The sequence below is a fragment of the Cordyceps militaris genome, assembly GCF_000225605.1.
Source record: "Cordyceps militaris CM01 unplaced genomic scaffold CCM_S00006, whole genome shotgun sequence".
NCBI classification, from domain to species: domain Eukaryota; kingdom Fungi; phylum Ascomycota; class Sordariomycetes; order Hypocreales; family Cordycipitaceae; genus Cordyceps; species Cordyceps militaris.
In genome coordinates, this window is record NW_006271974.1 from 1738925 (window position 1) to 1760057 (window position 21133).

At 53.6% G+C, this 21133-nt stretch overlaps 5 protein-coding genes across 5 annotated transcripts; 2 read left to right on the top strand and 3 right to left on the bottom strand.

Moving 5' to 3' along the window:
* Positions 1–332: 332 nt before the first annotated feature.
* CCM_07803 (uncharacterized protein) lies at positions 333–884 on the top strand (the record flags this gene model as incomplete). The annotated part of the gene is made up of 1 exon (XM_006672943.1): positions 333–884. The coding sequence occupies one exon, from the start codon at positions 333–335 to the stop codon at positions 882–884; it is 552 nt and encodes a 183-aa protein (XP_006673006.1).
* A 326-nt stretch (positions 885–1210) lies between these two features.
* CCM_07804 (uncharacterized protein) lies at positions 1211–1729 on the bottom strand (the record flags this gene model as incomplete). The annotated part of the gene is made up of 1 exon (XM_006672944.1): positions 1211–1729. The coding sequence occupies one exon, from the start codon at positions 1727–1729 to the stop codon at positions 1211–1213; it is 519 nt and encodes a 172-aa protein (XP_006673007.1).
* A 764-nt stretch (positions 1730–2493) lies between these two features.
* Positions 2494–3748, bottom strand: CCM_07805 (uncharacterized protein; the record flags this gene model as incomplete). The annotated part of the gene is made up of 3 exons (XM_006672945.1): positions 2494–2987; positions 3335–3650; positions 3722–3748. The coding sequence occupies 3 exons, from the start codon at positions 3746–3748 to the stop codon at positions 2494–2496; spliced, it is 837 nt and encodes a 278-aa protein (XP_006673008.1).
* A 2781-nt stretch (positions 3749–6529) lies between these two features.
* CCM_07806 (cytokinesis protein sepA) lies at positions 6530–11775 on the top strand (the record flags this gene model as incomplete). Its single annotated transcript, XM_006672946.1, has 2 exons — positions 6530–7103; positions 7154–11775. 2 exons carry the CDS (start codon positions 6530–6532, stop codon positions 11773–11775), a joined length of 5196 nt encoding a protein of 1731 aa, XP_006673009.1.
* A 6580-nt stretch (positions 11776–18355) lies between these two features.
* CCM_07807 (carbonic anhydrase) lies at positions 18356–19503 on the bottom strand (the record flags this gene model as incomplete). Its single annotated transcript, XM_006672947.1, has 3 exons — positions 18356–18542; positions 18599–19272; positions 19360–19503. The coding sequence occupies 3 exons, from the start codon at positions 19501–19503 to the stop codon at positions 18356–18358; spliced, it is 1005 nt and encodes a 334-aa protein (XP_006673010.1).
* Between the last annotated feature and the right edge of the window lie 1630 nt (positions 19504–21133).

Below are 21133 nucleotides of genomic sequence, written 5' to 3' on the forward strand. Positions count from 1 at the left end.
TTAGCCTTTCGAGTACCTAGGGCTGCAACCATTAGATAGATCTTAGCGTCGAGTAGAAAAGTATCATTTTAAATAGTCACTAGAATAATATCTAATAGTGGCAGTCAAGGTTTCCCAGAAGCGTCAACGACAGATATGTGGCAGCTTCGCCCCAAGTTCCATGTTTTGCTCTAATTTACTATATATAACACTCGGCCCTTCTAATATATTATTGTCTCTCCTCTTCCTCTAATACAACCATATTTACGAAATATCTTCTACCACAAGCAGACAACCCAACGCAGCCGCCGCCCTCGGCATCTCACACAAGCACACCTTCCTCACACGCAACCATGCAGCTCGGCCGCATCCTCGCGATGCTCCTCTGCACCGCCGTCGCCGTCTGGGCCAAGCCCATGCAGAAGCGCACGCAGCACCCATGCGGGACGCCCGAGAACTGCAACATCAAGTGCGAAGACGGCGCGTTTTATCTGAAGCAGCCGAAGCAGCCGAAGCAGCCGAAGCCGCCGCTGCCGCCGCTGCCGCCGCTGCCCTCGCAGCTCTTCTGCAACGGGACGCACCACGACTTCCGCTGGGGCGGCATGGTGTGCCTCCAGACGGTCGGGCCCAAACGTACCGAGACAAAGGATAGGTGTAGCATCGTCAACGGGACGATATGCGCCTACGACGACCGAGCAGTCGACTCGGCGGTGTGCCTCGCCGAGATGGCGGCCCTGCCCCTGTTCGAGGAGAAATGCAGACGGGGCATAAAGAGATGGTCGGCCGTAATTGACTATCCCGATCTTCGCCGCGACGAGTGCCCTGGCGGCCGACATATTCCGCCCAAGTACCAGAAGAACCAGGCGTGGAACGACACGGAGCTGGCGGCCGATCCAGTCTTCTAGGGTTTTCAGCTGGTGAATTTGATCTTGAATTATGACATCTTTAAGGGGTTGAAATAGGAGTCTTTTGGGTAATTGGTTGTTGTTATTTTTGTTATTTTTGTTATTTTTGTTATTTTTGATAGTTTATTATTTTTGTTATTTTTGTTATCATTAGTAAGCCAGAACGTATCCACGTTTTAATATCATTCTTCTCACATCGCAGCAAAAAGGCCCAAGAAAAACAGCAAATTCAAATCCCAAGTAGCTAACTAAGACCTATCAACGCCATACGCCAAGCTACATCTTGTTCAAATTTAAATTCAACACCCGACAGGGCCGGCCCTGAATTAGTCCATGTAGTCCGGTGAGCAGTTCCAGGGGATGTCCTTCTTGTCCGGAGCAACGACCCCTCCATTCAGTCCCCCGCCTTGCTCGCAAACTGCCTTCCACTCGGCATAGTCGGCGCGATCAAAGATGCAGCGAAGGTACGTGTTCTTCTTGACCTGTTTGGGATCAGTTGGTAGGCAGTAGAGGCCATTGACGTGCTCGCACGCCAGCCTGTGCTGTTTGAAAAAGATGCCGCCGCCAAACTCGAGGCGGCAAAGGCCCGCAAGGTACGAGTAGTCGCTGTTGGCGCCGGTGCAGCGGAGCTGGTTGATTCCCGACCCCTCGATCTGGGTGCGGACGTAGCTGCCGTTCGCGCACTTCATCTGGCAGTCCCGAGGATTGAGGCACGGGTGGTTCTTGTTGGGGATGTAGTCGCGGTAGACGGCCGTTTCCCACTCCATCTTCTTGCCCGTGGAGTTGCCTTTGTCCCCGGAGACGGCGCTGGCCAGGGCGACGAAGACCAGAAGAAGCCCCTTCATGGTGTCGGTCTTGCGTGGCAGCAAAAAGAGAGAAAAGACTGTGCGTGTGTGTGTGAGTCTTGGAAGAGCAGAGTGATGACGGGGACAGTATGGGCTGCCCACTTGGTGAAAGTAGAAGCGACGGAAAATGGTCGGAGTGTGGCAGAGGAAGAAAATTGCAGTAACTTTCTATTTATTAGGCAAGAAAAAATAAATCAGATTGAATTCTCCTCCAACGACGTGAGCATTCTGCCACGTGCCATTGGCAGGCGGCCAATGTGGCAAGCCCTCTGAATTCGCCATCTTTAGCCCACACGACTTTTGAAGTCTAATGAACGACCTTGGCTGTTTTTCATGCTAGACTTGAGTTCATATGTTAGCTCACTTAAGTGTACATAGTAGCTTACCTCTACATAGTAGTTCTTTTGGTAGCTTTGGTGGGAGACGGCTCCTCGACAGAGTAGGTGCAAGCCACGATGAAGCAAGTCCGACTTTCAGCGCCTCGCTATTACTTTCCTTTGACAATGCATAAGTAAGCCGCAAAAAGTTTACCCTCTCCAATACTGAAGAGGCCATCATTATTTGTTCAGTCCAGGTCTGGTAGCATGACCCCTCCTCAACTAGGCATAAATCACACGCCAGATTGTCACTAGGCTATTGGTTCGACGCCGCGCAAAGTTTGATGCCGTCACCGAGTCACCACTCGGTACATATAGTCTGCAGTACCGCCCCCAAACAGCCACGATAAAAATGGGCTGTTCTCTTTCGCGTGCTCGTCGCAGCCGTCACCCTGGCGCGCCGCCGTCCCGGCCACGCGAAGCCGCTCGCCAGTCCGCAGCGTCCAAGACGACACAATCGACAGCCAACACGGACGCGCCCAATAATGCCACGCAGAGCGAAGACGGACGCACAAGCATCTTGATGTACGGCCGCTCGCACGAAGATCCCTTGCGATGCAACCCGGTGTCGTCGGTGCCGCTGGGTGGCGACGGAGATGGGGAGAAGGACATTGAGCCACCGCCCGTCCGCCAGAGGCCGCAGCGGAACGCGAACGTGTCCTGGGAGAAGAGATCCGGGTTGGTGCTCAACTTGGCGGATGAAACGGATAGCTTTTGGGGAGGGTCGACGAGACGCGGCACCGAGGTGGAGGAGGACAAGCAGGACAAGGTGGAGGAACTGTCGAGGTCAATGACGGTCCAGACCGACGAGACACTCCATGCCTCGGAGCCGTTGTAGGTTGACACGAATACATGATCAATGAGGACGGGAAGATTCAGAACTGCCACTGTGGCGTGATTTTACCTACCAACGGGGGCGTGTTTATGGTTTTTGATACATTGTCAGCGGATATCAAGACAGCGATGTACAGTATTGGTCGGTATTGGTTCGAACAGAATAGGTCTCGTGAATTTCGTGAACGCCATGCGAATGCTATTAAGTATACAACCAAGCAAGTCCCTTGGGCCTTTGTTCAGTAAGAGTCGCTGTCATCGCCGCTATCGTCTGTGTCGTCTATGAAGCCTTCTTCTAGGCTGGAATCAATTAGCCTCCGGGGTTTTGACTACAGCATCATGGGATGGCCACGCGTGATGGCAGAAGAGACTTACTCTCTACTTAGCCGCACACTACTCAGCACGAAGCCCGTCGTCGTGCGCCCAGCGGTAGCGCCCGTCCCGACGCGGCCCAGCTCCTCGCCCGTGTCTGCCTCCCCCTCGTCGGCCGTTCCAGCCGCGAAGCGGCCCCTATCCCGCCGCCACGTCGACGGTAGCGTGAGAGCGGCCAGGCGGCCCGCGATGCGGTCTCGCAGCGACTCCGCCGAGCCGAGCGAGCCGAGCGGCAGGTACTGGCTGTAGCGGTTGCGGTAACGTCGCCAGAGCGGCAGCACGGCAAAGGTGACGAGGAGGAAGAGCGCGAGGGAGATGGTGGCGGGGACGATGAGCACCTGGCAGGGGAGAGAGGCTTCGTGTTAGTTTTTGGGCAGAGGGTTAAGAATAGACGAGCCCGCGAACGAACCTTGATGCCGGACAGGGCGGCGCCCATGATGGTGGCGACTCTACACGGGCGGACGCAGCAGAAGCAGCCCACACAGTTGTGGGAAGAGACTTTGGATGGCTGTAGCGGGGGGATGATGCGGTGGAAACTGTGTGGATGAAATCGAGAGGATGATGAAGGGGCGGTACAGGCGCTTGTTCGGCGGAGCAATCACATTAAAACCCCTGTCGCGGATGACGTGCCCAAGGTACCTACTAAGGTATGTAATCACCAGGGGGGCAAAATAACCCGCCAGTTAGGAACGCTAACCTCTTCCTTATTCTTACTATTTTCTTACTATTTATCAACTTCTTTCTCTTTTTAATTTTCCTTATTTTTACCATCCTTTTTTTTACTTATTCACTTATCTTGCTTATACTTAATCTAGTTCCCCTTTCTGGCTTTGACTTTTGAGTCTTAGTGACCGGACCAACCACTGCAATTATTGACAGCGGACTTTCTGTAGGGGAAACATATTACACCTTGTGGCAGTGACTAGCTCGAAAAGCACCCTCAAACAAACTGGATCGTCCGCCGAAACTTGTACAAAAGCAAGACGTGAGCTTGACAAGAAGTATACAATTTGAACAATACATTGTGCTCCGCACTCATCCACATAATATCTGACAACAGCTTTGCAAAGCTTTTTGCCACTGCCGCTTCCAAGCGCTAAAAACTAACACGTCTGCCGCCACCTTCTAAGTGGTCGCTGGTGAGTATACAATCTTGTCGCCGTCTGCCTCACGTCGCAGTCGAATTTTCAAAAGAATGTAGGGGAGCGTAGAATAGTTGCAAACATCGTATGCCAAAATATCTATCCCAATTCATTCTCACTGCGGCTGGGTATTGCAGTGCCATTTAGAAGACATGCACTAAATTGCGGCAGATAGGGCAGTGAAGATAGAGTGCTCGGCTTCTGAGCTCAGAACAGCGCAATTCCTTTTCAAGGTCAGGACTAATTATGGTTGAGCACATAGAATGTCGAATGTTTCGTTGATTCGACATTGCGACGTTTTCGCTTGGACCGAATCTCAGACTTGACATAAACAGAAGAGCCGAAAGTGATTATTTCAGACGTATTTTCTGATACATCCACGGTTCATTTCAAACCAGTCGCCATGAGCTCCTCCATTATATGCCATATTCTGGTCATTCTTTATCTGGCGCGCGGCGTCTACATAGTTGGCGGGCCTCGAGTTTGACGTTGCATCCAAGTACCAGCCGGTAGGCCGAGACCAATATTACGGCGAGTTGCATAACCACCCCGCCATCTGCCGAAGCGGTACTGGCTAGAATCGATACTGTGCCAGTGCTGCATTGACGGCGAGGGGTTAGTGTTTGATGTTTGACGTCTGTCTACCTTATGGAGAACCGTGCGCCGAACCCTGTAACATGACAGTGTACGGATTCGTTTCGGACATTTCCGACAGACGGATAATGCTGCGCTTGATAGAAATGGCAGCTAAAATGGACTGGCAGATGCAGCGGAATATAAAACGCAGGGGTCTTAGACTGAGCTGCTGCGTCGAGCTGATGCAGGTCGATGGGAGCTTGTATTGGAGGACGATGGGAGCTTGTATTGGAGGACGATCGGGAGCGACGGAAGCGCATACCTCCAACAGAGAGCACTATTACAATGCTGATAGAAGTGGTGACTCAGGCTTGGATATGAAATGACATCTAGCATAGGCATAGGCTAGATCCTTTTGGGATATCGGTTCCTGATGGCAGTTCATGCTTCACAACTCCTGAGTTCCCGAGGTGCTGAGAAGCCAAGAGGGCGGCTAACCCAAACAAGACGGAGCGCCAGGCTGGGAAATCAGGGGCAAGGTCGCTGTAGCCACTGTAACGCCGGCAAAACCTCCACCATCGCCGCTAATATACCACGACAGCCAGGCTGAAGAGGGGGTGTTGGGGGTCCGGTGCAGGGCAACCCTTGGCCGGCACTAGTCATCATAATAGCACAAGTTATTGACAATATGTTGACGCATACGGTATATTATTCAACATGCCGTGGCTTGAACAAGTTGTTGGCCGACTTGGTTGGAAATTGGAAATAGTGACACCTGGGAAGGTAGGCCGAGAACGCAGGTACCAAACACGGGGCCAGTGAAGCCGCTACAACGGCGCGCCACTCAACGCCTTGCATCTCAAACAACCACACTTTACATTGTCATGCTTATGCCCTAACTCCACGCCATCATCGTCTCGAGCCTGTCTACCTATTGTCTTGTTTCTCCTATATTCCATCGAATCCTGGTCGTACGCTGCTAGTCATTCTCTGCGTCTGCAGGTAATCGGCAGCGTGTCCCCTGACCGTCCCTACAAACTGCCCCCGACTCCCCCACCACACACCACACCACCACCTAACGTTAGCGCACTAGCCACATCAGTTGGCCTGCCCTGGCCTCCGTCCCCTTTTGCCCACGCGCCGGCCACAAGCCCACGCCTCAACCTCTTCCCATGTCCAAACTGCACATTGTCTGACTCGACACCAAACACATCTTGAATTCTACCAGCCTGCTGTCCCGCTGCAATACTCTGAGCGCCAGGGATCGCGGGCCAACAACGATACACCAGGCATCGAGCCTCACGTAACACCAACCACGAGACGGCACAGCACTGCAAGCACGGCTTGGTCCGCTTCCCGCAGTTGACGTCTTCCCCTCTGCGACGATACGAAACGACCCTTCCCGTCAGCATCATGCGAGCGGCCCAAGGCCTGCATTCTGTCGCTTCTACGCGTTTCTGATTACGAAAATCAACCGCCTTGTATAATACCAATTCAACATGTCTGACAAGACGAGGCAGTCGTCTGGTGGACGCTCCATCTTCTCCCGCAGCAAGAACAAAGAGAAGCGCGCCGCCGATACCGAATCATATGATGCTCTCAGTACTATAAGCTCTCGCTCCTCCCGCCATAACCGCGACTCATCGGCTGTTTCCATCGATGGACTCGCCTCATCCGATCCCAGCATGGGCATCATGCCAGGCGCCATTACCTCCATCGCGTACGATGCCACCGCTCCCGGCTCGCGCTCGCCTATACCCGTCGAATACCTCCCCAAAGCTGACCAAATACCCGTCCGTAGAGAACCTTTGCCTCACCAGCTGAATAAGGGTCACGACTTCCACCAATACCCAACCTTTGACCCCTCCATCGGCAATGCTGGCTCGCACACCTCCAAAATGCTACCACCCGCAAGCAACGTGACCATGGCGAGCACTGGTAGGGTCGCGCAGTTCCAGCAATGGGGCCCTTCCCGCGGCAGCGTCGCTAGTACAGCGAATGGATCTCACACGTCTCGATATGATTCACTGCTCTCGTCCAACAACCGTGTTTCTGACGCCAGCGCCTACTCAGGTATGTTCGTCACTGCTTCCAGCTATATTGGCGCTAACCAACTTGCCCAGTCCAACCGAGCGCATCCTCCCTCAGCTCCTACAGTATACCTCACCGAGAATCCCACCGTCATACCAAGCTTTCCGGCCACGGCGCACACGATACTTTTCACTTTCCGAAGCCTGACGACGACAATGTCATCGAACAAATGTTTGCCCAGCTTATGCACAGGCGAGGCTGGCACAATCTGCCCGAGCAGGCTAGACGACAAATGATGGCCTACAAACCCGACAAGAAGTGGACGCTACTACACCAAGACCGATTGGCCGAGTGGCAGGGCGAGCAGAAGCGTCGCATGACAGCTCGTGTCAGTCAGTTTGCCCAGCCAGACGTTACCACCTACTCTGACGAGGAGGGGACGCCCGAATGGTACGTACGAAGAGTCATGGAAGACAAACTAGACGGCAAGGGCATGGGCAGTCTGGAAGTAAACCTCCGCACGCAGCAGATTGGCTGGGTCCGTCGCTTTGTCGAGTGCCAAGGTCAAGTTGCCCTCGTCACTCTGCTGCTCAAAATCAACCGCAAGATCGCCAACGCGCCGCCGAGTGAGAGCTCCAGGGTTGAGAAGGGGCTCGACCGCGAATATGATATCATCAAGTGTCTCAAGACACTTATGAACAATAAATTCGGCGCAGATGATGCGCTCATGCAGCAAAAGGTGCTTCTGGCACTTGGCACATCGCTTGTATCGCCCCGTTTGACCACGAGAAAGCTCGTCTCTGAAATTCTCACTTTCCTCTGTACCTGGGGTGACAATGGCGAAGGCCACTACAAAGTCATACAAGCCCTTGACGAGGTCAAGGCCCAGACTGGCGCAAATGGACGATTCGATGATTGGATGCGCCTGGTTGAGGCGACTGTCGACGGTCGTGGCAAGATGGGTAGCATGGTTGGCGCAAGCGATGATATTCGTACTGGTGGTGTTGGCATGGAAAACCTACTCATGGAATACTCCGTTGCGTCCGTCATATTGATAAACATGATGATTGATGCTCCGGAAAAGGACCTGCAATTGCGAATGCACATCCGCGCCCAATTTACAGGATGTGGCATCAAGCGCATCCTGAGCAAGATGGAAGCTTTCCAATACGAGCTCCTGGACAAGCAGATTGAGCGCTTCCGCACCAACGAAGCCATTGACTACGAGGATATGCTTGAGCGTGAAAATAGCAGCATCAAGGACAGTATCGAAGGCGAGGTCAAGGATCTGAATGACCCCGTGCAGATTGCCGACGCCATCCACCAGCGTCTACAGGGCAGTCGGACCAACGATTATTTTGTTTCGGCTCTTCAGCATTTGCTGCTGATGCGCTCCAATGATGGCGAAGAACGCCTACGCATGTTTCAGCTCGTGGACGCCATGCTGAGCTATGTCGCTATGGACAGAAGACTGCCTAACATGGACCTGAAGCAGAGTCTCAACTTTACTGTCCAAAGCTTGCTCGACAAGCTACACACTGATTCAGAGGCCAGACAAGCTCAGGACGAGTCTCTGGAATCCCGTCAAATCGCAGAGGCCGCCATGGCTGAGCGTGACGAGATGCGCGCGCGATTGGAACTGGGTGCAGACGGACTTGTCGCGAAGCTCCAAAAGCAGCTTGACGAGCAGAGTAGATTTATCGATGCTCAAAGACGACAGGCTGAAGGACTCAAGGCCGAACTGGACGGTGCGCAGACGATCCGTGCCAAGGAAGCGCAACGAAACGAGCTTGAGACCAGAGAACTGTATCTCATGCTGCGTGATGCCCAGGACATTGCCGCCTCCAACGCTGCCAAGGATGGTACTTCTAATGTTCCTAGGGCTACGGCCGGAATTAACGGCACCGACCCTGAACAAATGGCGGGCATTCTTGACCGTCAACGCCTCATGGAGCGCCTGCAAATGCAGCTTGAGCGACAGAAAACACAATACAAGCTCGAAGGCAGGGTATGGGGTGAGGCTGCCGGGCCTTCTGATCGTTTGCGCGCTCTGCGTGAAGAAATGGAAGATGAAGAAGCCGAGGCCGCGGCCGCCCCTCGCGACTTCACCAATAGCGTTTTGGGAAGCATCAGCCGTCAAACTCGTATCCCTCGCAAGCCCATCAATACTAATGGCGAGGGCCTCGATAAGGAAGTCATTGAAGAAGGATTAGAGATGGAAGATGATGATGGCGTTGTATATGAGCGGCCAAGAATTGTCGAGTACAAGCGCCCTGTTATCGATCCTAAGCAACAAGCTGTTCTTGTGAACGAGCTCGGCAGCAAGCTCAAAAAGTATGACGGAAGCGACGATGAGGATGAAGGTGTCACCACTGGACCTTCGCACCCCAGCCTAGAATCGTCTGCACCGCGGACACCTGCCGATACGGACACGCCCAAAGCTGGCTTTGCTACTCCTGCCAAGGGAGCACTCGCGCCAGTTGTCAGCGGCCCTCCCCCCCCACCGCCGCCGCCGCCGCCGCCCATGCCTGGCCAAATTCCCGGAGCGCCACCACCGGCACCACCGATGCCGGGACAAATTCCAGGAGCGCCGCCGCCGCCGCCACCACCACCGCCGCCTCCCATGCCTGGCCAGTTCCCCGGCGCGCCGCCTCCTCCGCCGCCACCCCCTCCCATGCCTGGCATGAGGTCGCCTGCCATAGGAGCAGACGGGACAGCCTCGCCCGCAGGATCTATGCCTCCGCCACCACCGCCCATGCCTGGTGCGAAGACGGGCCGTTTCCTCCCCCAACCCACATACAGTGCTACGCCTAGCGTCGGGCTGCCCGTCGCAAGACCAAAGAAGAAACTCAAGGCGCTTCACTGGGAAAAGCTGGACACACCCGAGACAAGTCACTGGGCAGCGCACACACCATCTGCAGAGGCACGCGAAGAGAAGTACATTGAACTTAGTAGGAAGGGTATCTTGGACGAAGTTGAGAAGCTGTTTATGGCCAAGGAGATCAAGAAGATTGGCGCTGCCACCGGGCGCAAGGATGATAAGAAGCAGATCATTTCCGCGGATTTGCGCAAAGCATACGAGATTGCACTGGCCAAGTTCTCACAGCATTCCGTGGAAAAGGTTGCGCAAATGATTATCCACTGCGATCCCGAAGTCCTTGATAACGTCGTTGTAATGGACTTTTTGCAAAAAGACGATCTCTGCAACATTCCCGACAACACGTCCAAGCAGATGGCTCCTTACAGCAAGGATCTCACCGGGCCAGATGCGGCCGCTCTGACAAGAGAAATGGACCCAGCCGACTTGACCAGGCAAGATCAAATCTATCTCTACACTGCTTTTGAGCTACACCACTATTGGAAGAGCAGGATGCGTGCTCTGGCCCTGACAAGAAATTTTGAGGCCGAGTATGAAGATATTTACAACAAGATGCACCAAGTTGTCAGTGTTTCCGAGTCCCTTCGCGATTCGGTATCGCTCATGAATGTCTTGGGTCTCATCCTGGATATTGGTAATTACATGAACGACGCAAATAAACAAGCTCGTGGTTTCAAGCTGAGCTCGCTTTCGCGGCTTGGTATGGTCAAAGATGACAAGAACGAGTCAACGTTGGCCGATTTGGTCGAGCGCATCGTTCGTAGCCAGTACCCAGAGTGGGAAAACTTTTCTACTGAAATCGGCGGCGTCATTTCGGCACAAAAGATGAATGTCGAACAGCTGGAAACCGATGCCAAGAGGTATATCGACAACATCCGCAACGTTCAAATGTCTCTTGACTCGGGCAACCTCAGCGATCCGAAGAAATTCCATCCCGAGGATCGCGTCAACTTGATTGTGCAGCGCTGTATGAAGGAAGCCCGTCGCAAGGCCGAGCAGATGCAGCTGTACCTGGACGAGATGATTCGTACATTCAAGGATATCATGATTTTCTACGGCGAAGATCCTGCCGATGAAAATGCCAGACGAGACTTCTTTGCCAAGCTTGCCGGCTTCCTGTCTGAGTGGAAGAAATCACGGCAGAAGAATATGCAACTGGAGGAAACCAGGAAACGAAACGAGGCTTCGATGAAGCGAAAGCACGCGGCGCAAAAGGCGGCGCAGGCTGCCATGGAGCCTGGTACGGCCTCTGCCACCAGCACTGGTGCGATGGATTCGCTGCTTGAGAAGCTCCGGGCAGCAGCGCCGCAGGCTCGGGACCAGAGAGACCGACGCCGACGCGCGCGTCTCAAGGACCGGCACCAGGTGCGCGTTGCGTCTGGGCAAAAGATTCCTGATCTTAACGAGATTCCCGAGGTGGAACCTGGACTGACTACGTCGGATCAGATTATTCCCGAGGAGGAAGGCAGTACACCCGGACCGTCTGCCGGACCAGCAAGCCCCGATCTCACGCAGTCGCGCGATGGTGACAATGACGTGGCAGACCGGGCGGCTGCTCTCCTACAGGGCATGCGCGGCGGCGGCGACGGCGACGATAGCGAGAAGCGTGAAAGCCTACGGAAGGCAAGGCGGCAAACAGCCGAAGAGGAGCGACGCATGCGCCGTCGCCGCCGCGATAAGGCCTCTTCGGTGGGCAATGCAGAGGACGTTGGCAAATTGGGTGGCGCAGCTGAAGGCGATGCATCAATCGCCAGCTATGACGAGTCTGGCCGGGCTTCTGTCGCGGAACCTTTGGAAAACGGCCACGAAGGGGAGGAACACAAATCACCGAGCTGAGGACTGCTGGTGACAAGGTTGCATGGACAGGGGGGCGGGAGGCTTGAAAGGACAGGAACGGAAAAGGCAACCCGCGATTCACTCCTTTTTATACAAAGTACGTAATGTTTACATACAAAGCACATATAGCGCATATAATTTCCTTTTATCGTCTGACCTTTTTGGTCTCTTTTCCTCACCTGTTGTAGAGAAGGCGGAAATGTATTGGGTTCGTTTTTAGTTTCTTTTCTCGGCTGGGAAGGATTTTTACATTTGCTCAGATCGCCGGCCTTTTTTCGATTGTCGGGGGGTTGGTTTCCTGTTTGTTTTGTCTTTTTTTCTACTTTTGCCGTTTCAATATCGAAAGTAAGCCTGTTATCAAGAAAAGAGTATGTTTTGCATTTGAACAAGGAAAACCAGCTGCCTATGAACCTTTGAAACGCCTAGACCGTGGATAAAGAAACAAGACGTCGCTAAACACGAAATGCAGAGGGATCATGAAAGAAAAGAAAACCCCTTTTGTTTCTTCACTCCCGCGTCGGGCTCAGCGCCCGGTTGAAGCCGCCCAGACGGTTCATGTACTGCCTGTACTCGGTCTTTTTCTCCTTGCGCACCGCGCCGGCGTTGTTGCCCGGGACGCGCTTGTTCTTTGTGGTGCCGAAGCCGCCAAAGCCCATGGCGGCCTGCATGGCGGCCATGTCGTCGTCGTCGTCGTCGTCGTTGTTGTTGGCCCCGTCCTGTTCCACGATGGGCACGGCAGCAGCGGCCGGTGTGGGATCCTGGTCTTGGTCCATGGCATCAACGCGTCGTCGGTCGGCTCGACGGTCCTCGTCTCCGCCTCGACGGTCCTCGTCGTGGTGGTCGCCGCGGCGGCGGTCGTGGTCGTCGTACCGCCGCGATCGGTAGTCCCCGTCTCGTCGGGTGTCGCCGCCGCGCCGTCTGCCACCGCGGCCGGCCTCGCCCTCGTTGTTCGGTCGTCGATCCGGCGAGCGGGAGCGGTTGTTGTCGTGGGCGGCGCGGCGGCGGTCGCGCGACCGTGATCGGTACTGGCTGCGTCTGGAGCCGCCGCCGCCGCGGGAGGGTCCGTCGTCGCGGCGGTCGGCGGCGGGCAGCGGCGGCGGCGCGTCCCAGTCGCGGCGGGTATCGGGCCGGCGACCTCGACGCTGGTCGGACATGGCGTTCTTGGAAGGGGAGGCAGGGGTTTTCTTTTTGCTTTGCTTTGTGTTCGGCTGGCTGCGGGATGTTTGTGGCAGAAGAGAGGGTTCGGGGAGGACGGAGAGTGTGGAAGGGATGGGTGATGGTGGTGATGAAGTTTGGGGTTGGTGTGCGATCTGAGATTTTGATGGCAATGCTCCCGCTTTTTTTTTTGCCGCCCCCACTGCTGGCTGGGCTTGGTGTAAGTGGTGCAAAGTGGTTGAGCAAGACCCCCAATGATACTGTACGAGTAGCCATTTTTTGTGTGTTTCTTTTGTTTGATATTGAAATCTACTGAAGATTGGAGTAACTAGCTAGTGTTGACATGGAGGTCCTCATATCAGTAGAGCGACGGGTACGGTCTGTCTACAATCTACCAGTCATTGTACAATCTACCAGTCATTGTCCCATCCTCCAACCATATGTAAGGGTGGATTTTCAATCAACTCCCAAAATTCCCCCGCCAACTCGTAGCATTGAAGGTCCCACGTGAATTTCCAATCCTTTGGTTCAGGCCCATAGGTGAAGGCGACGAGTGTACAATAAGAGCTCGATTCGGAGTGCTCCGAAGTTCCGCAATCCCAATACGAGAACCCGTACTTTAGAGACCTGATTGATCTCGTTTCTTGAAAAATCTTGGCTTCGACTTTGCCGTATTCGCACAGGTTCGTGCCGGCTGCTTGCACGTCCTCCAGCCACTGCCGCAGTGCACGCTCGGTCCATCGTCTCTTCGAAGTCCATGTCATGGTACGGCAGCGCCGGCAACAGCAGATCTGCGTTGGTCGAGCTGGTCGAGCCACACAATAAAGGGCAGTGCAACGTTCTTTGCTAGGATCCAGTGCTCCCTATATAGAATTACATCCGAGCAGCGAATGATTTGTCTCGCAAGGTCTCGCGCACCATCAGCAGAGACATCGAGTATTTGAGCACACGGATTATTGTAACATTTTGCAACAAGCTTGATTAGAGGGTATTGAATCTCATCGAGCGCCCTGACGTCTTCCCTTCGCGCCTTGCCGTCTTTCCAAAGGATATAGCGCAGGCAGTGGGCGGGCACTGAGGATAGGAACAGTATCCAACCCAGCCGGTCCCGAATCGGCAATTGATAATGACCGGGCCGCAAGCGAGGGAGAAATACCTTGACGCTGTTAACATTCGTTGCCATACACTGCCAGTACAAGGTGCGCTTAAGAAACCCGTCAGTCCACCGATCAGCCCAAATTTCATAGACGTTGCTGGCCAGCGCCATTTCATGGATGACCTGTAATTCTTTCTCGTCACCCCGGTCTAGCAAAAAAAACATGGTAGTGGCACGTGCAGCCGTGGGGTCAAAACAGTTTGCCAAATCAAGGCCCCAGCTCATCATTACAGCCAACGCGCTGACGCCTTCCCGCTGTAAAGCCATCTATCCAGCAATTAGCGAAAGGGTGCGTGCAGTTTCATAGTGTCATCAATCTCATACGTCAAGTAGTCCATAGCCATCCGGGTCAATGTCGAAAGGTGAAGCGAGCCCCTGGTCAAAGAGATCCAATAAACCTCCAACATCTCCGACGGCAGCACATTCCATGACTGGCGAGTTTCTTGGCACGACAGAATATGCCCGGAGATTGATATCAAAGCCGGAAACGCTGCGCGATGATACTACGCTCCATGCCTTTCGCGTGAGCCAGTTTGGCGGCTTCAGTTGTATGTAGTATGTGTTGCAACCGCCCGCTGTTCCCTGGTTGTCCTCGCTTGACTGAGTCCAGTCAAGGCCCACGCTCCCGAGCCATGAAGATCCTCGGTGTTTTTGCATCAATTGACCTCGCCGATCAGTGGAGTATTTCATTGCCTTGGGACGAGGACCTGGCGTCTTGTCTTTGTCTTGCAGAGTTCCGGTCGAGTCGTCAATAGGGTCCGGCTGCACCGCGCTTTGCAGCAACTGCAGGCGAGAAACAATTACATCTGGTTGTCTCTGTGTCAATGACCTACTCCAATCAGTCAGCACAGTTGTTGATTGCAAAAACGAATCAGGTACACCAACCTTAACCAATATTGCTGAGCGATACCCAGCGGCCCGACCACATGCTGCAACCGCTTCTCAATCTTGGACCAGAAGTCCTGCTTCAGCACCAGCTTCACCCTGTGCATCGTCCTCCTCACGCCTCGTACCGAAGCAAGCTCCTGTGATACCGCATTCACTGATGCGTCTAAAGCATCGACGGCCGAGCGGCACATCGAAACAATTAAAACACCGATGCCGCCCCAGGATGCTCCGTCCTGGCTCGGGCTGTTCAAGTCGGCCTCCATCTCATGCAACACGCGGCTAAGCAGCTCGATTTCGTGAACGAGCATCCTGACGTGGTCTGGAATTTGTTTCATGTCCTCCCACATGTGTTTCAGTTTGAAGACGTGCGCGCTCAGCTTGAGAGCCACCTCACCAAAAGCGAATCCCGCGGCGACGACGCCGACTACCTCGGCCATTGTTGTAGACAGCCGTGCGAGGGCTTGTGTGACAAGGAGAAGAATAATCCCAAGTCCGCAAGCGTCAAACGAGTTAGTATTGTGCACCGGGCGGGGGAATCACCAGACCCGTCTCACCCAATGTGGCAGTGGCAGGCTGAGTCTGCAGCGTGCAGCAGGCTGCAGCCAGAAAGGCAGCAAGGCGGACTATTCTGGCGTGTGGCAGGCGTCCCAGCTGAAAATCATTTGCAGCGAATAACTGAGAAATGGAAGACAAAGGCAAGACTGGACCCGGACAAGATTTGCCGGATATGCTGGCGTCAGGTGAATAAGGCCTTGCTGCATCTAACGTCCTCGTGATTGGTCGTGCACCGCCGCGGTGCGCAGTAGTGACATATCCTCCTCTTGGTTACGAGGTGAGCAGGAGTTAATTCCTCTTGATATTGCTACTACCAAAGGCTTTTGACGAATGCGGCTGTCAAACATGGCACACGAGCATGTCAAGACTCTTCAAGACATGTGTGCCTTTCATCAAGTGAGAGACGCAAATATGTGATTGGTAGTATTGTATTCACCCTTTTTGACAGCACGGTTTAAATAATACTCCGAGAACTGCTAGATTGCCTACCGGGCTGACTTTTATTGCGATCAGGTTGCAGAATTGTCTGCGAGCCGCATATCGGCCATGTAATCGACTACACAGGACATCTGCGTCGAGTCTGCCGTCTCGCGTCCAAGATATCATAATATCTCTCCTTCATCAACTCTACAATACTATTTAGTCAAAGGCCTTTAGCAAACCATCCCGCTTGGCAGTCCCAATTCACCCATCTGCTTCGCCACTGCATAAACTTGCTATCTCCTAGGCCCGGTATAGTCACTACCCTCTTCGCCACGTGTATGCGCAATGATCAATTAACGCGATTGGACTGGGTCGTTCTTGGCTTGGTTTTACTCAAGTTCATGGGCACTTGCATTTACAATGTCACGTTTCAGCCACTCGCCAAGATTCCGGGGTCAAAATTCGCCGCCATGACGAGCCTGCATGAATTCTGCTTCGACGTCATCCGGGATGGCAGATAACTGTGGGGGATGGGATTGAGCAAGGACTTGGAGTACTACGGAAATATCGACGCGAAATACGATAGGGTAGTTCCACCGACTCTGGTCGCGGAGAGCTGTTCTGACACCGCAATCCTCCCGAGATACAGATCAAGGACACGGAGTACTACGGAAACATAAACACCGTTAGTGCGCGCAAGGTGAACAAAGATCCCGCGACGGTTGGTCCCTCTCGCTTCCAACATCAACCGCGGCGACCGTCGACCACCACCACCACCATGCTTGGCGGGGGTACTTGAGTCCCTACTTCAGTACGCGCTCCGTCGCCGGCATGGGGAGCATAATTCATGCGTACATTTGCAAGCTCTGGAAGCGCGCGCAGGCGTTTATGGAAGCCGACGGGGTGCTGGCCTTGGACTCGGCCTTTTCCGCCCTCGCTGCCGACATCATCACCGAGCGGCTGTCGGCGAGAACCTCAGCTACGTTGCTGTTCCAAACTTTCAATCGTCATCATAGAGGCCTTTCTTGTACTTGATATGAGCTAACATCACGCGCGATTTATTCCAGGGGTGGTCTCCCTGTTCAAGCGGATGCCCACCGCAGTCATTCGGCTGACCTCGCCACCGGTGGCCGAGTTGTTGACGCTACAGGACCATCAAGCAGAGAATACTCCCCTCAATTGGAGCAAAGGATGGCAAGGCGAGCAATTATATCATTAGGTAAGCTATTCAAATATTCCCTGCCCAGAGCGGCAGATTGAACGCCTGATGGACGAGGGCGCTTCCACTTCGTCTTGGCCTCGCGCTCTACTACCAAGCTGACACGCACGCATACTGGTATTGTCTATGAGAGCTTCCGGCTCTCTTTTGGTACTCTGAATAGACCACCGCCTGTGGCAACTCACGATTCCATACTTCATTAAGACTACATCATATCCCCTCTGGAGTAAGTGCCATCTGCTCGTTGCATGACCGAAGGTATCCGAGCCAATCCCCATGACCTCTACAGACTCTTGTCAGTCAGTGTATTTATTTTGTCAACACTGATGTATGTTTTCTCTGGGTCCTTTGACTTTCGGTCTTGGTCGATGGATTCGGGAAGCGAAGGGCGGATGTCCTCTGAAGAAATATTTAGACGACTTCCCAGAGGCGGTAGACAACACATTGATTCAGTATGTTGTCCTCAAAACTCACGCTGTATTCCTACTGACATGACTATGGTAGGCTGCAGCTCACAGATATATATCTCACAATTGCCCGCCTGGATTTAAATGGATCTGCACCAGACTACTGTGGAGGATATGACAATCCATCATGTTCGCCTCGCGGGCTACCCTAGGCAGAGAAGGAGCATGACAAATGTACGGGGCAAGATCAAGGTCAAGGTCACAGCCAGAAAAGATGAGTGAAATTGCGAGGGGACATCAACTACCGTAGCACAAAAGTCTGTCATGCGGTGCTCTTGGCAAGTGAAGGGAGGCACTTCAGAGCTCCGCCTCGCCACCGGCCTCGGGAAGCATTCGCCAACGCAAGCGAGGTAGATGACGGCAGATAAATGAACATTTTAAAGTTTAAGTAGGGTTTCAGTATCCCAGGAGCCACGTATATCCACATGGGGCTGTTTTACCTGATGGCAGCTTGCTACACACCATCTTGCGCCGGATTGAGGAGGCACTTGAGCATCACTCGACCGCTCCAAGCCATTATATACACGGTAGTCATACGTTATGTATACAGTAGTTATAAAGCAAATATATCATGATTATGTCTAGTCGCATGAAACAGACAATGACCTCCTGAAAACGCTTTTCATCTCATCATTTCAGACAATCTGTCAAGGCACAACGCTCATCTCACTCAAGTACACGGGCATAATAGTCACATTCCAGCTCTGCCCATGCCGTCTATAGCCGCGCAGCAGCTAGAGAGAGAACATTCGCCTGCCCTGGCGTATTCTGCGGAAACCGAGAATTGAAGCCAATAACTGATCGTGCGCCGAGAAACGTGTCTGGTTGAATAGACAGGATCTGGTTGGAGACCAGCCACCGGACGCCTTCTGAGCAGGGAGGTGTAGTTAAAGACCCTTCGTACCTATTTGATTCACGGATTAGCACAATACATGTAAACCGTATAGAGTGAAGCCATACGTCTGAAAAGCCCCTGCTGCGAGGGTGTCGACGAGCTCGGACATGACCAGAGGCTTGGTCTTTGTCGTCGAACCCGGCGTGGACACTTCCGCCACGGAGCTGAGAACGGTCTCCAGCAGGGTTGAAGACACCTTGGCTTCATTATCCGGGGCGTTGACGTGGAAGAACCCGGTCTTTATCCCCGGAAGCGGCGGTGCGGCGGCCTGCGCGGCACGTTTGCTGCGCGTTCTCAGCGACGGTGAGCGGCGCCTCGACTGTGCTTCGGCGGCCACCGCACCGTCCTGCGGCGCAGCGCCGGCGGCGGCGCCGTCGGCAATGTCGACAAAGACGCCGACCACGGCCACCTCCCCGCCTGCGCCCTGCCAGACCATGTGCATCTCCATGGCCATGCTGGCGCCGTTGTCCAGGTGCTCGCTCGGGAGGTGGAAGTGGAACTGCTGGAGGGTGTACGCGGTGCCGCCAAACGACATGTTGCCCCCGGCGGCGACGACCTCGACCGTCGTCCCCAGGTTCTCAAACGTGGCCCCGTCCGGCATGTCCGGTATGGCCAGCTTGAGCTCCGCCGCGGGAACAATGCTCTGAGAGCCCTTGACGAGATTGATGGGCGACTGCGAGTTTCCACTTGCGCAGAGGGCATTCGCCGTGGGATCGAGAGCGACCCAGACTGTGGGACCCTGCGGTGAGATGGCCGTTAGTTTCTAGATTCTCTTCTTTATACTAGGAACAAGCCGCGCTCTAAGATGCGGGTGAGGAGCGCGTACCTTGGATCCAAAGTAGCCAAAGTCCTTGACTTCTAACGTTCCGTTCTCTGCTCTTGGGTGCAGGATGGTACCGTAGCCACACGAAGCAGACACCTGCACGGCAGGTAGCAGCAGGCTCATGCCCACCACTTTGCGGAGAAGCATATTGGATAACGGAGAGAGGTGGAGAGGATGATATCGAGTGTTTATACAAAAGATGTTTTGCAGTGCGAGAGTATAATGTACTGGGCGAGAAGAGTGTATGATACTGGAGATCTTGTGTGAAGCTCACGACTGGGAACATCCGCCTTCATATAGCGGCAAGTTCTGTATCCAAACAGCGGAAGAATAGCCCAACCATTGTGAGACAAAAATGATAGATTGATATTATGAGAGTTATCGTGACTGGGGCCTGGTAGTGCGCGGCCAGGAGCGTCCTAAATCAACAAACTATGCTAGCAAGTGAAACTAGGATATGTCTGTTAGCGTACAACTACATCTATGATACCTACTTGAAGGCGAGTGAAGCCATTCTGGCGTGATTTGGGCCGCGCCAACTTCACCCGAAATTCCCCCTGGTTTGTGTCAAAACCAGGCAGATGTGATGGTAGCTTTGTTGTAGCTGCTGGCCGGCAATGAGACCATCGTGAAACAGGACACAGAATACTACGTGTGTTTTTTGGCGGTCAATTTAAGGTTAACTGATCCCGGGGTAAATCTGCAATGCGCCTCCCTCGGCCGACTTCATCGTCTGTGTCCGGAATGCCCGGGTACATGACCCTCGGCAGTGGCAGCCGAATCGAGGCGAGAACGTACAAGATAGTCACACATATTGATCCAAGCAAAAGACTCTGCAAATTTTTCCAAAATACATTCATTCCTTAGAAGACTCTGGATATCGCAGGCGATGCCAGATACACGATACATTGTTCTGAGGGGCTGGCGTCTAAGTGGTGGGTAGTGGGCAGTTATTCGGGAGGCTGACACGTTTAAGTTGTCCCAAAGGAGCCTGCCGCTTGTTGGGACCTGTTGCCCAAGACGGAATTTGTAGGCGCTAAAGTGCTCCGGACAGTGGCTTGTACAAGTCAGGGTCCAGGCCCTCCAGTAGCAGTAACACTACTCTGCTTGGCAGCTTGTTTTTCTTCTTGGCACGGATTTCTTGGCATCAGCTGAGGAGCAACCAGGGGGCGCTCGCGCAATACAAATCAAACAGAAGGTTAATTAACAATCGTGCAGTGGGCGCGGGGCAAAGCTGAGCAGGCTATAACTCACACATGGTGGCTTCGAGGCTTTGCCTGGCTTGTTTAGGGCTTGCATCAGCCTCACCGGAGGTTGAACGGGTTTCATTCTTCAAGGTTCAGGGGTTCATTTTTTTTCTTAAAGTTTCATTCAACCGAAAGAGGCATCTAAGCCCTTTGTTCTGGACGGGCCAAGACAACAACGGAATTTGGGTATAAGCCGGGGAACATAATGCCCCCAAAATGCCAAATAAAAAAGAGAAAAACCCCAGAAAAATGCGATTCCGGGTTGGGCACCTCGTAGGAGGAGCTGGCTTTTCCGAGACATTTGTCAAACGTGCTATTGCGACTTTGTAGGCTGGAACCGGCGGCGAGTTCTTTCCGCCATTGCTGGATTCTACTCTTGGCACCATCACGAGCGTGAGGATGCAGGCCTCCCAAGCATCTCGACCACCATGTCCTCTACAAATTGTAAACCGATACTCATTCCAATTTTGCCTGTGCTGGAGGTCTCTGGGGCGCCTATTATTCGTTTTTCTTGTTGCGCTACTGAAATT